General features: G+C 48.7%; 1 protein-coding gene across 3 annotated transcripts in view; it reads left to right on the top strand.

Annotated features, from left to right (window-relative positions):
* Positions 1-21558, top strand: part of LOC126982736 (transcriptional activator cubitus interruptus-like) — a 226680-nt gene extending 205122 nt beyond the window's left edge. For 2 of the 3 annotated variants that reach the window (XM_050835050.1, XM_050835052.1), the window contains 9 exons: positions 5105-5314; positions 6571-6788; positions 7254-7478; positions 11627-11776; positions 14821-14985; positions 16313-16564; positions 16706-17515; positions 17923-18387; positions 19137-21558. In XM_050835050.1, coding sequence (XP_050691007.1) covers positions 5105-5314; positions 6571-6788; positions 7254-7478; positions 11627-11776; positions 14821-14985; positions 16313-16564; positions 16706-17515; positions 17923-18387; positions 19137-20819 — 4178 coding nt within the window. In that variant the 3' untranslated portion in view covers positions 20820-21558. The remainder of the gene's footprint in view (positions 1-5104; positions 5315-6570; positions 6789-7253; positions 7479-11626; positions 11777-14820; positions 14986-16312; positions 16565-16705; positions 17516-17922; positions 18388-19136) is intronic. The other variant, XM_050835051.1, reaches the window with a different exon arrangement.
* Positions 21559-24001: the final 2443 nt, after the last annotated feature.

Here is a 24001-nt window from a genome sequence, read left to right as displayed (position 1 = left end):
CCGTCCCCCTCCTCCCCGCGCTGTCATATTCTTAAAAATTTTCGTCCCCCAAGCACACACATTTGACAAGGCTTTCATAGGTGTTCTGGGTAGGTCCACGGGTACTTATATGACCCTGGTGGTAGTTCGACCCTTCTTCTGTAGCACCGTGAACCTAAAAACACTCATTAGAACTCGGTTAATCTTCTTCGGCCTTTGGAAATAATTGATATTCATCGCCCACACACACACATTTGACAAGGCTTTCGTAGGAGTTCTGAGTATTTCCACGGGTGTTTATATGACCCTGGTGGTAGTTTGACCCTTCTTCTGTAGCACCATGAACCTAAAAACACTCATTAGAACTCGGTTAATCTTCTTCGGCATTTGGAAATAGATGATGTGAGGCTGAAGCTTCTAATAATAGGCTACCAACTATATTTATCGCCCAAACACTCATATTTAAGAAGGCTTTCGTAGGAGTTCTGGGTATTTCCACGGGTACTTATATGACCCTGGTGGTAGTTCGACCCTTCTTCTGTAGCACCGTGAACCTAAAAACACTCATTAGAACCCAGTTAGTCTCCGTTTCGGCCTGTGAAAGTGGGAATAGTTGATTTGGGAGGTGGAAGCGTCGCATAACACCATAAGTGTCACCCACGCTGCCAGTCAGGACTCACGCACGCCACGCCGAAGGACGAGCGCTAACCATGCAGCCTGAGGGGACGGTGCCTTTCCCACAGTGTAATCATGCAAGCTCGGGCGGTGTGTGTGTGTGTGTGTGTATTCGTGTGCGTGTGAGCCCTGCATCTCCCGCCACTCACCACGGTATAATTAAAGCATCTCTCGGCCTCACTTCACCTCGCCGAGCATTCCTACGCGAGCTTGAGACCATTGCGGTGCCGTGGGTGGCGGTGCGCGGCGTCGGACCTGACATGCGACCCCTCCTCTTCCTCATCCTCATCGACGATAGCCTCCTCCTCTTTCTATATGTTTGTTTGTGATTTGTATGCGATAATTTTTGCTTTCTTATATTTGATGCCTTATATATTCCTTCTCCTTCCCATTATCTACTGTTTCCTATTTATTTATTTTTTCTTATCTTCCTTCTCGTCTTCGTTGTCCTTGTCATTATCATCATTATCTTTTTTTATGTCTGTCTGTTTGTAATGTTGATGTGATTAGTGTTTTCTTATATCTGGTTCATCATACACTCCTCCTCCTCCTCCTCCTCCTCCTCCTTTTCCTACGTTCCTTCTTCCTCCTCCTCCTCGTCTTCATCATCTTCATTCTTGCCTTGCTTATAATGATGTAATTAATAATGCTTTTCTATTCATTTTTGCACCATATACTCCTCCTCCTCCTCCTCTTCCTTGTCCTCCAATTCTTCTTCCTCCTCCTCCTCCTCCCTCATATCCTCCTCCTTTTCCTTCTCTTCCCCATTCCTCCTTCCTCTTTTTTTTTTCATTCTCGTCTTCATTCTGCCAAATTACTTCCTTATACGTGATACGCCAAAGTCTCCTCCTCCTCCTCCTCCTCCTCCTCCTCCTGAAATGGCTGCCGCGTCAAGCAGATGAACTCAACGTATAAAAACTGCCCCGTTCGGCTCATATTGGCGTTAGGAAAGAGTTGGATCGCAAGGAAGAGAGAATCAGAACCTCTTGAAGTGGCATTCGATCCCTTTAGCGCGCCGACGTGACGGAGAGCTTCGCAGACGCCGCCGACATGGTTCGACAGCCACTCAGCCACTCAGCCAACCCAGTAACAGGCTGTCCCAAGTTCGAGTCCATCTTAGGTGTTGGTTAGTGGGATCTATGTGTGTTATCAGACCCCTCATCATCTCTTCGCTTCTTCCTCCTCCTTCTTCCTTCCTTCCTCCTCTCCTCCCTTCTTTTCTATTCTCTTAAGATTTCTACTTCTTTTTTCTCTTTCTATTCCTTTTTCTTCCTTCTCTTTTCTCCTTTTCTTGTTCTTCTTCCTCTTAGTTTTCTCCTCCTCCTCTTCGTCTTCTTAATCTTCTTTTTCCTATGCTTCTTTTTCTTCTTCTTCCTCTTCTTCTTCCTCCCCCTCTCCCGCCTCCTCCTCCTCCCCCTTAATGATGCGATGACCCCAATCTCCTATACCCGATACCCCATTAGCTCCTCCTCTTCCTCCTCCTCCTCCTCCTCCTCCCTCTCCTCTTCGTTATGATCATCACCCTTTTCTTCCTCCTCTTCTCCGATCTTTCAACTAAACCTTCAAATTTCACTCCTCGTCCTCCTCATCCTCCTCTTCCTAATCCTTCCTCTCTCTCCCTCTCTACCTCCCTACCTGTGTGCGTGCGTGCGTGCGTGCGTGCGTGCCTCAGCGACAACGGGAAGTCTATAGATGGAGATTTATGTTAAGTGAAGCATCGGAAGGAGGAGACGAGGTGACCGAGGGAGAGGAGGAAGAGGAAGGAAGAGGAGAAAGGAGGAAGAGGAATAAAGAGGAGAATGGAGTAGAAATCGTAGAGAGAAGAAAAGGAGAAGAGGAAGAGAAGAAGAAAGAGGAAGAGGAGGAGGAGAAAAAAAAGAGGAAGAAGCAAAAAGAAGAGAGAAGAGAAAGGAGGAAGACGAATATAGAAGAACAGAAACCGTAGAGAGAAGAAGAAAAGGAGAAGAGAAAGAGGAGGAAGAAGAAAGAAGAAAAGAAAGGAAGTAGATGAATAGAAAGGAGGAAAGGAAAAAGAAAAGGAAAAAAAGAAGTGAAGAAGGAAAAGAAGAAAGAAGGAAGAAAGAATAACAGAGAGGAGGAGGAGAAGACAGAGAGGAAGAAAGAGAAAACAGACACAAAGACGGGAAGGTAAGGAGAAGAAGGAGGAGGAGGAGAAACGAGGAAGAAGTAGGAGAAGAGAAGAAAGAAAGAAGGATATGGAGTTGAAACCAAAAGAGAAGAAAATGAAGAAAAGGAGGAAGAAAGATGAGAGGACATAAAAGGAGGAGGAGGAGGAGGAGGAGGAGGAGGAGAACAAGAACAACAAGAACAAGAAGAAGCACAGGGAGAGAAAACGAAAAAAAGTAAAAGAAGAGAAGAAAGAAGAGAGTAAAGAGAAGAACAAAAGAAGAAGAGGAGAAGAAGAAGACACACAAATACAGGAAGGTAAGGAGGAAGAGAAGCAGAGGGAGAGAAAAACGAAAAAGAAGATAAGAAAGAGTAAAGAAAAGAACAAGAAGAAGAGGAGAAGGAGGAGAAGACAAACACAAAGACAGAAGGGAAGAAGGAGGAGGAGGAGGAGGAGGAGGAGGAGGACATCAGGGCCCCGAATAAGGCTCCGCCGATCGCCTGATGCTAATACCCCTGCGTCATTTTTCACGCCCATGTCTCCTCTGGGCGACACACCCGACGGCCGCGAGACTTCTGGGACGGTAGCGACTGGCGGCGGGGGGAGGGAGGGAGGGAGAGGGGGAAATGTTAGCTAAAGGGAGGGAGTGAGAGGGGGAGAAGTTAGCTAAAGGGAGGGAGGGAGAGGGGGAGAAGAGCTAAAGGGAGGGAGGGAGAGGGAGGAGTTAGCTAAAGGAAAGGAGGGAGAGAGAGATTTAGCTAAAGGAAGGAAGGGGAGGGAGGGAAGAATAAGGGGTTCGATCCTCCTCGGCTACTGACATCGACTGCTGACTAACTCTTGACTCCGATGCTCTTTTATTTTCTTCATGTTTTTACTTTATTTTGATTCCGATTTTTCTTCTTTGTTTTATACTGTTTTTCATCATTATCTTCTTCTTCTTCTTCTTCTTCAACTACTACTATTCCTTCCTCCTCCTCTTTCTCTATCTTCTCTTTCTCCGACTCAACCTCCTCCTCCTCCTCCTCCTCCTCCTCCTCCTCCTCCTCCCGGCAGGAAATGGAGAGACAGAGATAAAGGAAAGGAGAGAATTATTAAGGTCATTGCAGCGTCGCCTCGAGTGTGTGTGTGTGTGTGTGTGTGTGTGTGTGTGTGGTGTAGGATGACGCCGTGTCCCTTCGCGTAGGATCCCCAGATATCCTTTTCGGGCTGTCCTAATGTCTCTACTAGCATGTATAGGATGTCCACGAAGGAGGGGAGGGAGAAGGGGGTGGGGGGTCCTTACGTGGGTGTCCTTCCCTTGAGGTCCTTATGTAACGAAGGACTCCCAGGGGATCCTACGAAGAGGTTTTCTGTGGGTTGCATTTCCTGGGTTTTGAGGATGAAGGAGATGACCAAATATCCATTCTCTTAGGTTAGGTTTATGTAAGGTTGTATTTTCTGGTGTCCATATATTGCTTAACTTATACTTATTCATTTATTTATCTGTATTTAGTCTCTTTCGAACCTTTCAGTATAGTTTCGTCGCTTAATGTCATCTGGTGTTATTAATTTGTCTCCATATATTTTTGCAATTTTTCACTCGTGGCATCTAGTGGTCCTATTTTCTGGTCCTCTTATATTTAGTCTCTTTCAAACCTTCCAGTCTAGGTATGTCACTTTATTGAATGCCATCTTGTGTTAGTCATTTGTCTCCTTATATATTTGCAATTTTTCACTCGTGGTATCTAGTGGTCCTATTTTCTGCCCCTCTTATATTCAGTCTCTTTCAAACCTTCCAGTCTAGGTATGTCGCTTTATTGAATGCCATCTTGTGTTCTTCATTTGTCTCCCTATATTGCAAGTTTTCATTTAGTTCAGTTTAGTTACGCATTTGTCTCCTTATCTAGTTACGTCTCTTCACTCGTGTTATTTAGTGGTCTTGTTTTTTGGTCCTCTTATATTTAGTCTCTTTCAAACCTTCCAGTCTAGGTATGTCGCTTTATTGAATGCCATCTTGTGTTATTCATTTGTCTCCTTATCTAGTTACGTCTCTTCACTCGTGTTATCTAGTGGTCTTATTTTCTGGTCCTCTTATATCTAGTCTCTTTCAAACCTTCCAGTCTCGGATTGTCGCTTTATTTAATACTATGTGGTGTTCTTCATTAGTCTCATATCGGTGCAGGTTTTCACGCATTACAGTCTAGCTACGAGGCTGTACTTGTGTTATATGTTCCTCTTGTTTTCTGATCCCCATATATATTGAGTTCATTTTAAACCGTTCAGTCTAGTTACGTGGCTTTACTCGTCTGTCTGTTGTTCTCATTCCGTGTCTCCCCCCCACAGGTTCAAGGTTACCGTCGCCGCGGCCCAGCCTCCGCCAGAGCCGCAAAAGAGCGCTCTCCTCCTCCCCCTACAGCGACTCCTTCGATATCAACTCGATGATTCGCTTCAGCCCCAACTCCCTCGTCTCCATCATGAACGGATCTCGCTCCTCCTCGGCCAGCGGCTCCTACGGCCATTTGTCTGCAGGTGAGCGGCTCTACCTTCCGACAGGTGGGTGCCGCGCGGCCTGGGCTGGTGTGGAGATTATCATAGTTGACCCTTAAAAATCCTTACCCGTTTTCATTAGTTTGGCATAGTTGACCCTTAAAAATCCTTACCCGTTTTCATTAGTTTGGCATAGTTGACCCTTAAAAATCCTTACCCGTTTTCATTAGTTTGGCATAGTTGACCCTTAAAAATCCTTACCCGTTTTCATTAGTTTGGCGTAGTTGGCTCTTAGATATCTATGTCGTAGTCTTCTTCTTTCTCCTCCTCCTCCTCCTCCTCCTCCTCCTATGATAGTTGTCCCATAAAAAAATCCATACCCGTCAAGCTGTTTAGCATGAATGTTTGTAGACTGACCGACTGACTGACTGACTGACTAACTAACTAACTAACTAACTAACTAACTGACTGACTGACTGACTGACTGACTGACTGACTAACTAACTGACTGACTGACTGACTGATTGGCCTCTTGTAGTCTCCCTAATTCCTTGTGTGATAAATAAATGATGTTTTGCTACCATGAACTTGTGACATATATTCTTTATTTTATTTGTTTTTATTTATTTATTTTTGTATATACGAGTGAGGGTCATTATAAGTATCTGTTACGTTGATGTGGTAAGTTTATCAATGCTTGTATCACCACCACCACCACCACCACCACTACTACTACTACTACTACTACAATTTCTCTTCCTCCTCCTCCTCCTCTTCCTCCTCCTCTTCCCCCTCCACCTCCATTATTCCCCCTTCTGGCTAGATCATCACCATCTTCCCACCACCACCACCACCACCACCACGCTGATCCAATTACCTCCAACACCGCCCACCACCCGTCATTACCACTGCAACCGCTAATGGCCAACACCGTCATCACCACTCCCATTACTGCTGCGTCCCACCCACCACCACCACCACCACTACACACAAAAAAAAATCATACAAGAAAGACGACATTGTATTTTGACAAGACCAAATTACTACCGCTGCTGCTACTACTACTACTACTACTACTACTACTACTACTACTACTACTACCACCACCACCACCATCACCACTACCATCATTCCTACACACCCTGCCACCATCATCATCACCACCACCACCACCACCATCATTCCTACACACCCTGCCACCATCATCATCACCTCCATCACCACCACCACCACCATTTTCATCACCATTACCGTTACTGCCCTGCCCTTCCACGCACCACCACCACCACCACCATAACCACCCCTCCCCCCTTCCCCCCCAGGTGCCATCTCCCCCGCCCTGGGCATGCACCCCGGGGTAGGCGCCGCCACCCATCTGCAGCAGCTCCAGGCTCACCTGATGCGGGGGGCGTCGCTCCCCGGTTCCCCCTTCCTGGCGCCGTCCCCGCTCCTGCAGCACGGCGCCCCGGTCCCCTCGCACCAAAACCTCTTCTCCCTCTCCTCGCAGCCCCCGCCCCCCACGCTGCCCCCCAAGAACGAGGTAAGAGGTAGTGGTTGTGGGAGTTGTAGTAGTAGTAGTAGAAGTAGAAGGAAGAAGCAGGAGAAAGAGGAGGAGAAAGGGTATGAAAAGGAGCAGGAAGAGGAGGAGAAGGAGTAAGAAGAAAGGAGAGGAGGAGGAGTAAGAATATAAAGTAGGAGGAGAGGAGTAAGTAGCAGGAGGAGGAGGAGGAGGAGGAGTAAGAAGAAGAAGAAAGAGGAGGAGGAGTAACAAGAAGACACAGAAGAATGAGAAGGAGGATTAGATAAAGAAGGAAGAAGAAGCAGAAGAAGCAGGAGGAGAAGGAATAGATGTAGATGAGGAGGAGGAGGAGGAGATGTAGATGATGATGATGATGATGAGGAGGAGGAGTAGAAGGAATAGATGTAAATGAGGAGGAGGAGGAGGAGGAGTATTTACATGACCCCCTCAGACCGTTACCTCTCTCTTCGTCCTTCCCTTCTGCAGCAGGTGAAGAAGGAGTCGCCCACGATCTCGAGCACCATGGAGGAGGAGAAGGGGTCCAAGGTGAAGAAAGAGGCGTCCAGCACCACCTCGGGGGCGTGCGGGGCCGTCAGCGCCTCGGCCCGGGACGACGACGGTCTGAAGGAGGAGCCGCCGGACTTCATCGAGACGCACTGCCACTGGCGGGAGTGTAACAAGGACTTCAACACGCAGGACGACCTCGTCAAGGTGAGAACGGGGGCCTGATGGTGGTGGGTGAGGTGAGGGGAGGTGAGCTGAGGTGACGTAGTTTGGGTTGAGGTGTGGGGAAGATACGTTAGGTTGAGGTGAGGTGAGGTGAGGGAAGGGGAGGTTAGGTGAGGGGAGGTGAGCTGAGGTGACGTAGTTTGGGTTGAGGTGCGGGGAAGATACGTTAGGTTGAGGTGAGGTGAGGTGAGGGAAGGGGAGGATAGCTGTGGTGAGGTTAGGTGAGGGGAGGTGAGCTGAGGTGACGTAGATTGGGTTGAGATGTGGGGAGGTAAAATAGGTTAGGTTGAGGTGAGGTGAGGTGAGGTTACGTTGAGTTTTGATTAGAATAGTTTACCTTCAGTATAGAAGAAAAAAAGAGGAAGATGGTAGAATGTGAACAGGAAAAAAGAGAGAAAGGAAAGAAGAAAGTGAAGGAAGAAGAAGAAGGGATTGTTGCAGAGTAGAGGAAGAGAAGAGAAGAAAGAGAAGAGGAAGCAGGAGGAAGAGCAGGCGAAGGAAGAGGAGGAGGAGGAGGAGGAGGAAGACCAAGAGAAAGAAGAAGAGCAATATGAGGAGGAGGAGGAGGAGAACGAATAAAAAGGGTAGGAGGGGAAGCACGAACAAGAGGAGGAGGAGGAGGAAGAGGAGGAGGAGGAGGAGAACGAATAACAAGGGAAGGAGGGGAAGCAAGAACAAGAGAAGGAGGAGGAGGAGGAGGAGGAGGAGGTGACAACTTCATCAGCGGCGTCTGGTAAATGGGTCGCCGCGGGGAAGGAGTTGAAAGTTCTTCTGCACAGTGACCACCCACCATCCCGCGGCCCCCCTCCTCTTCCCCCTCCTCCTCCTCCTTCTCCTCCTTCTTCTCCTCTCTCCTCCTCCAACTCCTCTTCCTCCTCCTCCTCCTCCTCCTGCAGCCCTCGCCTTTACTGTCCTTCATCTTCCACCTTTGATTAGATAGTTAGTGTAGCTTGTCACAAACAGCCTCGTAAGGACCAGTAAGTCTGCTGTTGTTTGTTCTTCCTTTGTGTGCCTTTGTGTTCGTCTCCTCTTCTCCTCCTCTCTCTCTCTCTCCTCCTCCCTTGTTCCTTCCTTCCCTCACTCCTGCACTCTTTCCTCCCTGCCTCTCCTTCCCTCTCTCTCGCCCTCCTCCTCCTCCGTCCTTTCCCTCCCTCCCTTCCGCCTCCTTCCCATCCTCTCTCCCCTTCTTTTCCTGTGTCCTTCCCTTCCTCCCTCCTCTCAACCCCCCCCCCTCCTCCTCTCTTCTCTCCCTCCCTCTCCCCTTCCCTTCTTCCCACTCTCTCCTCTCCCTTCACTAATTTTCCCTTCCTCGTTCCTGCAGTTCCCATCTCCCTCCCTTCCTTCACCCTTTCCTACCCCCTCCCCCCCGGCCCACCTAGCCCCCCCCCCCCCTCTCTCTCTCTCTCTCTCTCTCTCTCTCTCTCTCTCTCTCTCTCTCTCTCTCTCTCTCTCTCTCCTGCTGCCGCCAATAAGGTCTAGAATGACGACAAATGAGAACAGAATGAGATGGGAGCGAGATTAATGGAGTGTCTCTCTCTCTCTCTCTCTCTCTCTCTCTCTCTCTCTCTCTCTCTCTCTCTCTCTCTCTCTCTCTCTCTCTCTCTCGTGTTTTTTTCTTGTTTTTCTTTTTCTTGACCTCTTTTTCGTCCTCTTTATTTCTCCTCTTCCTCTTCTTTCTTCTCTACTGTGTCCTTCTTCCCTTTCCTCTTCTCCCTCTTCTTCTCTTCCTCTTTCTTCCTTTTCCCACTTTTCCTTCTTCTTCTTCTCTTCCTCTTTCTATTTCTCTTATTCTTGTTTTTTATTTATTTATTTTCTTCCTCCTCCTCCTCCACGATTTCCTCTTCTCATTCGTATATTTATTTTCATTCTTCTTCCTCCTCCTCCTCATCATCATCATCATCCTCATTCTCATCCTCCTCCTTCTTCTCGATTTCCTCTTCTCATTCGTATATTGATTTCCATTCTTCTTCCTCCTCCTCCTCCTCTTTCCTTGTCATTTTTGTATCTATTCTTCCTCCTCCTCCTCCTCCTCCTCCTCCTCCTCTTTCCTTGTCATTTTTGTATCTATTCTCCTTCCTCCTCCTCTTCCTCTCTCCTCTCTCTCTCCTCTCTCTCCTCCACCTCTCTCTCTCTCTCTCTCTCTCTCTCTCTCTCTCTCTCTCTCTCCTCATTTTCATTTTCTCTCTCTCTCTCTCTCTCTCTCTCTCTCTCTCTCTCTCTCTCTCTCTCTCTCTCTCTCTCTCTCTCTCTCTCTCTCTCTCTCTCTCTCTCTCTCTCTCTCTCTCTCTCTCTCTCTCTCTCTCTCTCTCTCTCTCTCATCTAACTAACTTTGATACTGATAGGCTGATGATGATGATGGTGGTAATATTCAACCACAAGAAAAAGGAGGAAGAGGAGGAGGAGGAGGAGGAGGAGTATCGATAGGTATTAAGTTGTGAAGAGAGGCAGGATGACGGTAATATATATAGAAGAAGAAGGTTTGAGGAATAGTAAAGAAAGGAAGAAGAAGGGAAGGAGGAGTATGTGGGTAAGGAGGGGGGAGAGTGGGTCGTATCATAAGACATTTCGCCGCCCAAGAACACACATTTGACAAGGCTTTCGTAGGAGTTGTGAGCATTTCCAGGGTTAGTTTTATGATCCTGGTGGTAGTGTGACCCTTCCTCTGTACCGTGAACGTAAAGGAACACACATTTGACAAGGCTTTCGTAGGAGTTGTGAGCATTTCCAGGAGTAGTTTTATGACCCTGGTGGTAGTGTGACCCTTCCTCTGTACCGTGAACTTAAGAAACACACCTATTTGACAAGGCTTTCGTAGGAGTTGTGAGCATTTCCAGGGGTAGTTTTATTACCCTGGTGGTAGTGTGACCCTTCCTCTGTACCGTGAACTTAAGAAACACACCTATTTGACAAGGCTTTCGTAGGAGTTGTGAGCATTTCCAGGGGTAGTTTTATGACCCCAGTGGTAGTATGACCCTTCCTCTGTACCGTGAACTTAAGAAACACACCTATTTGACAAGGCTTTCGTAGGAGTTGTGAGCATTTCCAGGAGTAGTTTTATGACCCTGGTGGTAGTGTGACCCTTCCTCTGGCACACCTATTTGACAAGGCTTTCGTAGGAGTTGTGAGCATTTCCAGGGGTAGTTTTATGACCCTGGTGGTAGTGTGACCCTTCCTCTGTACCGTGAACCTGAAGAAACACTCATTGGAATCCGACTGACGCTCTCTTTGACCTTTAAAAATAGCTGATGTAAGAAGCGCATGTCTTATAATTCCAGCCGCAGTCAGGTCGGTATTATAAGATACTTCTCGCTCCTAACATCAGGTATTTCTAAAGGTCAAAGAGGGGGTCAGTCGGGTTCTAATGAGTGTTTCTTTAGGTTCACGGTACAGAGGAAGGATCAAACTACCACCGGGGTCATAAAACTACTCCTACGAAAGCCTTGTCAAATAGGTGTTCTTGGGCAACGGAATGTCTTATAATACGACCCACTAGTGTGTCGAGGGCTGTGGTGGCCTTGGTCGCGCGCAGAAAGGTGTCGGAAAGCGCAGTGACGCCCCTCCCCGGCCCGGCGTGGTTGGATTTGTCTTGCGGCGGGAACACACTGCCCGCCTGACCCCGGCCTATAATTTCCTTGCCTCCCTTTTGTTATTTGGCGACTCCGATCACTCACCATCCCACCCACCCCCCTTCCTTTCTTCCTCTCCATCCTCCTCCTCTTCTTCTTCTTGTTCCTCTTCCTCCTTCTGATCTTTCCTCTATCACCATCCTTTCCTTCCCTCTCCTTCCTCCTTTTCCCCCTCCTCCTCCTCCTCCTCCTCTTTCCTTTCACTTTTCGCCGTTGTCCTCCTCCTCCTCACCCTCCTCTTCCTCCTTCCCCTCTTATTCCTCTCTCTTCTACTCCTCCTCCTCCATATCCTTCTTCTTCTTTAACTTATTATTATTATTATTATTATTATTATTATTATTATTATTATTATTATTATTATTATTATTATTACTGCTACTACTACTACTACTACCACTACTACTACTACTACTACTACTACTACTACTACTATTGTTACTCTTCCTTACCTCATATGTCAACACAGCCCTTCACCTCCCTCTCCTCTCTCTCTCTCCCCGGCAGCACCTCAACAACGACCACATCCACGCCAACAAGAAGTCGTTTGTGTGCCGCTGGAAGGACTGCTCGCGCGAGGAGAAGCCCTTCAAGGCGCAGTACATGCTGGTTGTGCACATGCGGCGTCACACGGGGGAGAAGCCTCACAAGTGTACGGTACGTGGCGGGGGCATCGCTAGTTGGGTCTCTATCTCTCTTATCCTCAGGTGTACGGTACGGGGAGGGGTGGGTGGTGCATCGCTATTTGTTTCCGTCTCTCTCTCTCTCATTAACTAGAGTTGGGTCCTTCACAAGTGTACGGTACGTGGCGGGGGGCATCGCTAGTTGGATCTCTATCTCTCTTATCCTCAAGTGTACGGTACGGGGAGGGGTGGATGGTGCATCGCTTTTTGTTTCCGTCTCTCTCTCTCTCATTAACTAGAGTTGGGTCCTTCACAAGTGTACGGTAATTCGTTCATCGCTTGATACACACACACACACACACACACACACACACACACACACACACACACACACACACACACACACACACACACACACACACACACACACACTCACTCACTCACGTACGCTTCTGTCTTCCTGTCTCACGTACCCTCTTCTGTCCCTCTCCCTGCACGACCCAAACATCAGTGTCTTCCTCTTCCCCATTCACTCATTCACTCCAAATTTCTCACCTGGGGATGCCATTCTCACACAGGTACAGGTACGTAATCGCCCTCACTCACGTACTTAAGTGTCTTCCTGTCTCACGTACCCACTTTCTCCTCCTCATCCTTATCCTTATCCTCCTACTCTCTCTCTCTCTCTCTCTCTCTCTCTCTCTCTCTCTCTCTCTCTCTCTCTCTCTCTCTCTCTCTCTCTCTCATTATCCTACCCCCTCTTTTTTTCTTTCTTTCCTTCCTCTCCCTCTTTCCTTTCTATTCCTCCTCCTCCTCCTACTCCTTTCACTTTTTGTCGTTGTCCTCCTCCTCCTCTTCCTTCTCTTCCTTCTACTCCTCCTCCTACTCTTTCTTATCCGTCTCCTCTTACTCCTCACCCTCATCCTGTCCTTACCGCATTCATAATCTTCTACTCCATAATCTTCTCTCTCTCTCGCTCCTCGCACGACTCGGTTACTTCCCATGGTTCAAATTCTCAAGTCCCTCAAAATACTTCCCATACGCACGACTCCAATACTTCAAATTAGCAAATACGCCTAATAGTTACTGTCCTGAAGACCACCTATCAACCCGGACTCTATAAGTAGCGAAACTCTAGTAGTTTTTAATATTTTTCTTTACGCCTTTGAACTGTCTCCTTTGCTGTAAAAAAAAAAAAAAAAAAAACAGTGGATTAAAGATGAGTTCCGGGGGGCAGCATGAGCCAAGCAAGATGATGGCGCCACTATAAACACTTGCCTGCACCACGAACGGGCCGAATGTCAAAAAATATATATACATTCTTGAATTCGACTTAAAGACTTCAAGTTCCCAGTCATTTCCAATAGATTTTCTTGAGCTCGACATAAAGGGTATTTTTTTGCACACTTCAGGTATATTACAGTAGAGGAAACACTTCAAGGGCAAAAAAAAAAAAGAAAGAAATTAACGAAAAAAAAGCCCGCGTTCTACCTTTGCGAAAACCTGTCACTTGTGGGTTGGCTTTTATATATACGAACTTACTATAAAAAAAATACAACCGTCTCCCTTGTTTTGTGGTCCACCTCACCTGGGCTTAATTAGAGTGTTACAGGTAAGCCACAGACTCCCCCCTTACCTGGCTCCTACCTACCTGCCCGACACACACACACACACACACACACACACACACACACACACACACACACACACACACACACACGTCCAGGTATCTCCTAATTAGCCTTAATTAACACACACGTCACACCTGTCGGCCGAAGGACACCTCACCTCCTCACCTCTTATCTTACCTGGACTCTCTCTCTCTCTCTCTCTCTCTCTCTCTCTCTCTCTCTCTCTCTCTCTCTCTCTCTCTCTCTCTCTCTCGCTCTCGCTCTGTCTTTCCTCTTTCTATCAATTATTATCTATTTTCTTCTTCCTATACCTCTTCTTCTTCTTCTTCTTCTTCTTCTTCTTCCGTTTCTTCTTGTTTTCTTCTCAATTCCATTTTCTCTTTGTTTTCCATTTCTTCTTCTTCATCTTCTTTCCTCTTCTTTCTTCGTCTTCTTTTATCTTCTTCTTCTTCTTCTTCTTTTCTATTCCACCCCCTCTTTGTACATCCTTCCTCCTCCTTTTCGTTCTTCTTCTTCCTCGTCGTTATCTTATTATTATTATTATTTTCATTCCTTCTTAATCTCCTTTTCTTTTGTCTCTTAAATTAGCATCTTCATTCCTCTCTTCCTCTATCCTTCGCTCCATCCCATTCTCTCTCTCTTCCTTACCCAACATCACCACCATCACCAACACACTCTCCCTCCCTTCTCTACTAGGTAATTACTCCCCTCCCCAATATCTTCACCTGGGCGAGTGTCACTATCGGCTCACACACACACCTCCGTCCCTCGGCCCATTTGTCTCCTCGCTTCGCTTCCTCCCTTCTTCCCCGGTAATCAGGAGTCTTGCTGGTGATGGATAGGGTAGGATAGGAGGGACTGGGGAAGGGTGGGTGGGGGTAGGGAGTGTGTGTGTGTGTGTGTGTGTGAGAGAGAGAGAGAGAGAGAGAGAGAGAGAGAGAGAGAGAGAGAGAGAGAGAGAGAGAGAGAGAGAGAGAGTGTTGCATGGATTTACATAGACGTTCAGACCACACAGACCCTATGGTTCAGACTAGGTGGTCTTTTATTTTCTTCTTGTTCTCCTAATCCGCTTTTTTCTCGTTATTTACATGTTCCCTTCTTGTCCCGACACTTCGAAGATTTTTGCACGGTCTGTTTCACCCTCTAGAACCTTTGTGTTATTTGAATCAAGTATTGCCGCCATTTCCCTTCCTTCTCCTCTTCCTTTTTTCTCTCACTTGTTATTCACGTCTTCCTTGCTTGTCTTCTCTCTCTCTCTCTCTCTCTCTCTCTCTCTCTCTCTCTCTCTCTCTCTCTCTCTCTCTCTCTCTCTCTCTCTCTCTCTCTCTCTCTCTCTCTCTCTCTCTCTCTCTCTCTTCCTCTACCTCTTCTTCTGCTTCTTTTTCTTCTTCTTCTTCTTCCTTTTTTTCCTCACTCGTTATTCACGTCTTCTCGTCTTGTCTTACAGTTCGAGGGTTGCTACAAGGCCTACTCCCGCCTGGAGAACCTCAAGACGCACCTCCGCTCTCACACGGGGGAGAAGCCGTACATGTGTGAGTTCCCGGGGTGCACCAAGGCCTTCTCCAACGCCTCGGACCGCGCCAAGCACCAGAACAGAACGCACTCCAACGAGGTGAGATTGAGCGACAGTCGGCATGAACAGACCGTAGATTTATGTGACCCGCTGACCGGTCGTCCAACAAACTGATCTCCTTCCTTCATATTTTGCACGCCATATATATAGTGGCGCACGAAGGAGGATTTATTAGCTTTTGGGGGTGTCTTGGTGGGGCGGGGCAGTTCAGAGGAGGAGAATGTCGGGGCGGAGAGGCGGGCGAGACGGGGACAGCGTGACGGTGGGCGTAGCTGTCAATAATCGCAGGTCACCCATCGCCCCCACAGACTCAAGGGCTCATGTGACGGAGATGAGCACCGAGGCCACGCGTAGTTATAGCATATGCCCCTAACTTTACCTTTACACAGGGTAGAGAAAGGAGGAGTAGAGGGGGGACTTCTGAGATCTTCATTTAGATACGGCAGGAAGAGAAATTAGTCGTGTGTGTGTGAGAGAGAGAGAGAGAGAGAGAGAGAGAGAGAGAGAGAGAGTTTTAGCTTCAGATCTCCATTTTTACTTTCTTCCCTTATAAATATATCCTCTAAATATCTTAACAGTTGGCTTCTTTCTTTGCTAACTGACCAAGGACGAACCAGCTGGCCGGTAGGTGTGTGTGTGCGTGTGTGTGTGTGTGTGTGTGTTATCAATGTTTATCTATGTCAACCGTGATTGTTTGTTTGTTTTCCTTGTTGCTTATGTGTGTGTGTTTTTAGCGGCCTGATATCGATGTGCTTTTGTTTTCACGTTCCCATATAGATAACTCACTCGCTTGTTATCTTACTTAGCCTATCTTTATCTTGCCAGTTTATTAGTCTTGTTTCTGTGTACCCTCATTCACTTCTTCCTCATCTTCATCATCATCTTTCGTCTGTTCCTATTCTCATACCTGATCATCCATTTCCATCTCCTCCTGTCCTTTGCATCTTCGTCTGTCACGCCAACTACCCGCATGGTCCCCTCCTCCTCACCTCGTTTATAAACCTCCTCTTTGGCCTTCCTCTTCCCTGTCTGCTCCATCTCCAGCATCCATGTGATATACCCAGCATCTCTTCTCCCTCTCACCACATGTCCAAACTGTCTCAATCTCCACTCCTTCACTCTCTATCTAACTTGGGTTGTCTCCTCAAATATACGAATTTCTACGGTTGTTCACCCCAACACTCACAATAAATATGTTAGTAATTTTAACTCTGCCACCTCCAGCTCCTCCTCTTTCTGCCTTTTTCTTAGTGTTGCCTTGCCTTAGGAACTAGTAATGGGATGGTGCACACAGGCTGACAGACTTACCCTACCCAAAATGGAGGTCATCTGATCACTCCAATGACCTTTAACCTTACCCCTACAGAAACCCTACGTGTGCAAGGCGCCGGGCTGCACCAAGCGCTACACAGACCCGTCATCGCTGAGGAAGCACGTCAAGACAGTCCACGGCGCCGACTTCTACGCCTCCAAGAAGCACAAGGGCAACGACCACCCCACCACCAACCCGGGGAGCGGCGGCGGCGGCAAGGAGGGAGGCGCCGCCCATCCTGAGGGCTCCCCGCACTCCGATGGCGGGAAGGGCGGCTCGCTGTCCAGCCCCTCGGTGAAGAGTGAGGTGAGGAGGGTGGTAATAGTGGCGGTAGTAGTAGTAGTTGTAGTAGTAGTAGTGGTCATAGTGGTGGTAGTAGTAACTTTGTACCGTCCTCTTACACTAAACCTATGAACACACTTATCACACACCTCATATCCCCCCCAGGACCCCACGTCGCCGGGCCAGGAGCAGCACAGCCCCCAGATGGACACGGTGGTGGGCGGCGGCGCCACGCCCATGGACCAGAGCCGGCTGCTGGAGGGCCCCATCAGCGACAACAACATCAGCACCACAGGCGGCTACGAGAGCGTGCTGGAGCAGGAGGAGGCCTGGGACACCGTGGAGGACGACCTTGAGGCCAGCGTGGACCTCCCTGTGGGCGTGGCGGCACTCAACGGCCTCGAGGGGTCCATGGGCGGCCAGGTCAGTCTGCAGGAACGGAACTTGCGGAACAGATTGAAAAACCGTCTCCAGGCGAAGGGCTTGGCCAACATCCTGCCCAACATCCCCGGGGGGCCGCGCCGCACGCCGGGAGGCTGCGGCGGCGTCGGGGAACTGTCGCAGCGCATCACCGACCTCAAGATGACGGGCGGCATGACCTCCTCACAGCAGGCCCGCAAGACCCTCATCGACCTCAACCTCCGGCCAGGCCACACCGCCGTGCAGAACAACCGCCGGGACTCCAACTCCACCGTCAGCACCTACTACGGCAGCATGCGCAGCGACTCCTCCATCCACCCGGCCAGCCGCAGGTCCAGCGAGGTGTCCCAGGCCTCGGCGGCCTCCATGGGGCGGCAGAACATGGTGCCATCGCCCTACGATCCCATCTCCCTGGGGTCCTCGCGCCGCTCGTCGGAGAACTCCAACTTCAACATGGCCGGCATCGCGCAGTCCATGAGCTCCCACCTGGCCAAGCTGCAGCGGCGCGCCATGGCCACCAGCGAGCTGTACAACACGTCCAACCTTGTGGTGCAGGTCAGTAGCTCTTCATGGCCGCTTCTTATTTCTTTCTCCATTGCATCATAAATTTATTACTTTATTGAGAACTTTTGGCTCACCTATGAGTACAGAAATCCTTAATTTATTTAATCAATTGAGGGATGCCAAGTTGTTATAGAGTTGAGTTTGTCACACAGAAAGCATTAATGGGTGCAAGCTGCTGCAGGAAGAAGAACGATACAGTAGTTGTGTTGTTTAATCAAATAAAAATTGTGTCCATTGTCTGTAATGACATGAAAAATATAAAATAAAAACAAAATATAAAATATGTTCAGTAGGTTTACATGTCAACAAATCAAGGTTTGATGAGAGGTTTGTTAAGTGAAGGGCTTAGTGTGACTCTCTTTATATTATCAGTGTTACAAAGTCCCTGCCTCCCCCAGACCCAGAACATGTCCCTGAGCCAGGACAACCTTCAGGGCGGCTGCGGCTGGACCAACAACAGCTCCGTGGCCGGCATGAGTGCCTCCATGGGGGGCACCAACTACAGCTCCATGGGTCCCCTCGGCCCCATCGACCCCCACACCCACCAGCACCACACCCACAGCCACGGCCACAGCCTGCACCCCAACCACCACCACCACCACCTCCAGAACCGCTGCGAGGGCTCCCGCCGCGCCTCGGACCCGGTGAGGCCGCTGGAGCGTGGTCTAGGGCCGGGCGAGGAGGGCGCGCCACGGCTACAGCGCCACCACAGCTACACCTCCTTCAACCCCCGCACGCCCCTGCCGCCCATCACGCCGCGCCACCACCCCAACCACGGCCTGCAGCTGGACCAGGTGGCCGAGGACGAGCCCATCGAGAACAAGCTGGTGCTGCCTGATGACATGGTGCACTACCTCAACCAGGTGAGCGGCGCGGCGGTGACGGTGGTCGTTTGTATATTCTTAAATTTGTTGCTGTTTGTGGCTCTGATCATGTTTAAGGGAGGCTCCAGTGGCCCTAAAAAGCATACAGATTTGTGGAGGTTTTTTTTACTCTCCCTCAAACTTAGTAAAGTCCTTTTTTTATATATATACAGTAAAGGAAACAATTTGAGGGGAAAAAATAAAATAATGAAAAACAAAGCCGCAAATTAACTCTCATAAACTCAAACAAACACTCACATTATCAAACACTCACATTGTCAAACACTCACATTGTCAAACACTCACATTGTCAAACACTCACATTATCAAACACTCACATTATCAAACACTCACATTGTCAAACACTCACATTATCAAACACTCACATTGTCAAACACTCACATTATCAAACACTCACATTGTCAAACACTCACATTGTCAAACACTCACATTGTCAAACACTCACATTGTCAAACACTCACATTGTCAAACACTCACATTATCAAACACTCACATTGTCAAACACTCACATTCTTGGAGTCATCTGTGTTACTGGTGGACCGCTAGACACACCGTAGCCTTTTTTGTGTGTGTAGTTAACTATTTCTCAGGAAGATAAACGTCCTGGAGAAAGGAAGCGTCCACCCAGGCAGTAGGTGCTGGTCCTCGCCTCTCCCTCAATCATGTTAGAGTGAGGGACATCAGCTTGTCCGCCATCAACTTGACGCTGATGGTTCGTTGTCTTTCAGAAGGGGAACGGCGCAGACAAGCCCAAGTGTGAGTCCAAGGACACGCGGCGGCAGGGCAGCAGCACGCCCAACACCATGCCCAGCCAGCAGATGCCCTCCCCGGCCTACAGCACCCAGCCCATGCCCAGCCCAGCTTACTCCAACCAGCCAATGATCAGCCCGGCCTACTCCAACCAGCCCATGCCCTCCCCAGCCAACCCTTACCAGTACCCCCAGCCCTCCCCAGGGTACTCTGTCCCCTCCCCGGCCCACCCCTATGGTGGCGTGGCCATGCAGACGCCAGCGCCGCCGCAGCAGCAGTTCAGCACGGGGCTGTCAGCGCCCGGCACGGCCCAGGCCTTCAACCAGATGAGTCAGCAGTACCAGCCCCAGCAGCCCGTGCCCCAGGGCTACATGCAGCAGCAGCACCACCACCAGCAGTACCCCCAGCAGTACACACAGCAGCAGGGCCAGCAGATGATGGGCCAGCATGTCTACAACCCCATGATGCAGCAGCAGCAGCAGCAGCAGGGCAGATATGGCGGCCTGGGCCTGCAGCAGGGAGCCAGCGGCTATGGCATGGGCCAGGGTGGATATGGCCCTGTTCATGCCTGTGGCCACCTGGCCCCACCCAACCTCCCCACCCCAGCCTACCAGGGCCCCTGTGCAGGGTGCCAGGGCCGGGGCGGGGCCATGCCCGGGGACATGAGTGCCTACCAGGGCCAGCACGGAGCCATGGCCAGCTGGCACGGCTCACAGATGAATGTGAACCAGTTCCAGGCTGGCCAGCAGTACGGGCCCCAGCAGCAGCAGGGGGCACAGCAGCAGCAGCAGCAAGGGTCACAGCAACAGCTGGGCCTGATGGGTGGCCAGGTCCCCATGGGGGGGTACATGGGCATGGGCCACCAGTACCAGAACAACATGATGCTGCCCATGGGCTACTCCGCCTCTATGTCCGGTGATGTACAGTGTCGTGATGTCAGCCAAAGCTCCCAGAGCAAAGGAGGGAAGGCAAAGACCTCCCCCAAGAACAGCAGTGCAATCATCCCCGACCCAGCAGCGTGTGGCACCCCCGGCGGCACCCTCACTGGTGCCGCCATGGACGCTGCGGGCACGCTGGGCACCAGCAAAACGGTGCAGCCACAGCCCCCAGCCACCCCCGACACAGTGGCAGCAGCTGCGGGGTCAGCGGCAGCAGGGCCGGCAGTAGCAGCAGCAGCAGCAGCAGTAGCAGTAGCCCCGGTAGCAGTCGTCAACCCTGCCGTGGACGCTGCCGCCGGGGACAGCAAGGCCGAGGAGGACGGCGCGGCGGGGGACACCAAGACCAACAAGAACTTCATGAAGCCGGACACGTACCAGCGCACGCTGGAGTACGTGCAGCAGTGCCAGAGCTGGAGCTCCACCGTGGTGAAGGAGGAGGTCACCAGCACCACCGACCAGAAGCCAAAACTCAACCCCAATGGCACCGTAGCCGGCTACTCAGGGCCAGCGGCACAGGCTGGCCTCTTCCCTCCACCGCCACCACCGCCGCCCCCACAGCAGCAGCAGCAGCAGCAAGCCTCAGCAGGGCCACAGAACCCCTCCAGGTTTGCCACGCCTCTGCCCTCGGCCCTGGCGGAGACCTCCAACATGGTCATCAACGACATGACCTCCTCCCTCACCTCACTGCAAGAGGAAAACAAGTACCTCCAATTGATCCAATGACCTCACCCGCCACACCAGTGTGCCCTGCCCAGCCAGCCTTCAGGGTGACGCCCGTGGGTGCCGGCCAGCAGGGCTGTGTGCCATCTGTTGGCACATGGTGGGCAGCCTGTGAGAGGCACCTCCTCAGAGACTACTCTCATGTCTTGCTATGAATGCCTGTGATGCTCTAGAGTGTAAATATTAATGAGACAATAATATATTTGTACAGTTGGTTGTGCTGGCGCTGGAGGGAAGCACCAGCCGCCCCCCCCTCCCCCGAGTGATCTCTCTGTGCCCCACCAGTGCCCTACAGCCCGCCCGTGCCCGTGGCCTGGCACTGTGCTGACCCAGGTGGTGGTCATGAGGAGTCCCATTACTAGTGCCTTTGGTGACCACTTGACCAGTGGCAGGCAGGGCGGAGGATGAGCCGGGCTGCCGGGCAGAACACGGAACACGCCATGGCTGGCCGCGGTGCCGGGAGACATTGTGCAAAGCCCTCCATCAGTGCCAAGTGCCGCGTAGTAAGCAGACAGTGCCAACAGCCATCCTGCAAGGTGCCATACCAGTGTGGTTGTATTCAGGGCCTCTAAGTAAGCGTGTACAGTGTGTGTGTACAGGGAAGCCGTAGCTCTAAGTCTTTCTTTTGTACCGACACAGGTGGCATCCTTCCTGTCTTTCCAAGTTTCCACAGGACTGTACTTATATTTTTTTTTTTTTTACATAATGCAGAATTTCGTCAGAATAAACCATTTTTTGAAACTGTGTTGTTCTTCTTTTCTGAGGATGACCGAAAGAAGGGGAACCACAAGACTCAAAGTGATGAACAGAGAACATCGTCAGTAGTCACCCTCTATATAGCTACCCTTGACCTACAGTGACAGAACACTGAACATCATTAAATGCCACAGACCACTCATCAAAACATTACTGAATCTTTACAAAACCCCATTTACACTAACTTACACTATTATAAGAAAATGGAGGAAAGTTTCAAAACCCCTTGGAGGTCTGCGAACCCTTTATCAATAAGTTACAAAACCTATACATAACACCATTAGGACAGGAAGAAAATGTTGGAAAGTCTCATGTGCCAGGCTTGCAGACCCCCAAAACTGATCAATGGATGCCCTGCACTGCTCTGACGCCCATTGGTAAGGAAGAGAAAGTAACAGAAGCATTAAGTAACACATACCGTCTGCTCCATGAAGGGCACCTGTACCAGCCTTGTTGTCTAATGATTCTAATAAGCCACGAAGTATAGCGGTTCCTTAGTTGCTGATGTCGGCTCTGGGAACTTAGAAAGGCTGGCGAAAGGTATGTTTGTATAATTATGTCCGGTTAGAAGCGAAAGGTATGTTTGTATAATTATGTCCAGTCAGAAGTGAAAGGTATGTTTGTATAATTATGTCCGGTTAGAAAAGTTAGAAAGTTAAAAAGGTTAGAAAATTTAGAGAGAAAAGTTAGAAAGTTAAAAAGGTTAGAAAATTTAGAAAGAAAAGTTAGAAAATTTAGAAAGAAAAGTTGGAAATTTTTGAAAAAGCTGGAAATTTTTGAAGGAAAAGTTTGAAAATTTGAAGAAAAAAGTTGGAAAATTAGAAAGAAAAGTTGGAAAATTTAGAAAGAAAAGTTAGAAAATTTACAAGAAAAAAAGTTTTAAAATTTAGAAGGAAAAGTTAGAAAATTTAGAAGAAAAAAGTTGGAAAATTAGAAAGAAAAGTTGGAAAATTTAGAAAGAAAAGTTAGAAAATTTAGAAAGAAAAGTTAGAAAATTTAGAAAAAGTTAGAAAATTTAGAAAGTTAGAAAGTTAAAAAGGTTAGAAAATTTAGAAGGAAAAGTTAGAAAATTTAGAAGAAAAATGTTGGAAAATTAGAAAGAAAAGTTGGAAAATTTAGACAGAAAAGTTAGAAATTTTAGAAAAGTTAGAAAATTTAGAAGAAAAAAGTTAGAAAATTTAGAAAGAAAAGTTAGAAAGTTTAAAAGGTTAGAAAATTTAGAAAGTCCGGCGAAAGACATGTTTGTATACGTCCGACAGTATCAAAGTTTAAACTGTATTTCATCTAGAACTGCCTTGCATAAATTCTGCAAAAGAAAGTCCATCCTGCCCCAGCACGTGCAGTAGTAGTTTGGAAATTCTAAAACGCACACAACAACCAGGCATAAGCTTACATTATCTCATCTTCACAATCATTTTCACTCATGCTCTGCTACTGTGCCTTAATAAGCTGATAGAAAGTCGTAAGCTTCAATCATGTCTTTATTTTAATAGTATCCATTCATGCCCTACTACTGAACACCTCTACAATATTCATTCATTCTCTACTCACGCTACACACAGTTATTCTCTTTATAATTTTCATTCATCCTCTACTTACTAATGAAACTCACGCTACGTAAAGTTATAAGCCTCCCTCATCTCTTCTCTATAGTTTTCACCCATCCTCTTATAATGAAACTCACGCTATGTACAGTTATAAGCTTCCGTCACCTCTTCTCTATAGTTTTCACCCATCCTCTTATAATGAAACTCACGCTATGTACAGTTATAAGCTTCCGTCACCTCTTCTCTATAGTTTTCACCCATCCTCTTATAATGAAACTCACGCTACGTACAGTTATAAGCCTCTCTCATCTCTCCTCTTCATTGTTTTCCTTTACGTTCTACTCATGTTCCATAGTAAACCACTCTGTACCTTCTTTTATCAACTGTACAACACTTTGGGCTCCAGAACTGGCAACACGCATTACTACATTGAGTACATTCACCCGTCAGTTTCATTGGATTAGTGTGTGGGTGTGGACGCGTGCGTTTCACTCGTGTTACTTCTCCGCCTTGTTCAATACGGCGGGAAGACACAAGTGCTGGTCATACACGGTTCCCAGGCTTCACACAACGGCAAGATCCTTCGGTCCAACATGACATCCCATCAGATAACTTCCAAAGAGCCGGGAAGTAAAGAAACCCACCGCCGCCGCTACACCAGCATCAAGGTACGTAAGTTCTCGACTCCTCCGGTGAGGCCTCGGAGCAGCGCGAGGTAATGGACAGCTGATTATGGTAATGGGAAGTGCATGGAAAGTCGATTGGGAAGTTTTCTAAGCACCATTGATAAGGGGAGACTATACCCCTCAGAGAAGCCAGCATGTCAGAAGTATCATTATGAATGTTGGTGAGCGGCGGAACGAGCTCGTGATGTTTCGAAGC

The sequence above is a fragment of the Eriocheir sinensis genome, chromosome 51 (genome assembly GCF_024679095.1).
Source record: "Eriocheir sinensis breed Jianghai 21 chromosome 51, ASM2467909v1, whole genome shotgun sequence".
NCBI classification, from domain to species: domain Eukaryota; kingdom Metazoa; phylum Arthropoda; class Malacostraca; order Decapoda; family Varunidae; genus Eriocheir; species Eriocheir sinensis.
Note: the sequence above shows the minus strand (reverse complement) of the source record. Positions and strands in the feature narration are given on the sequence as shown.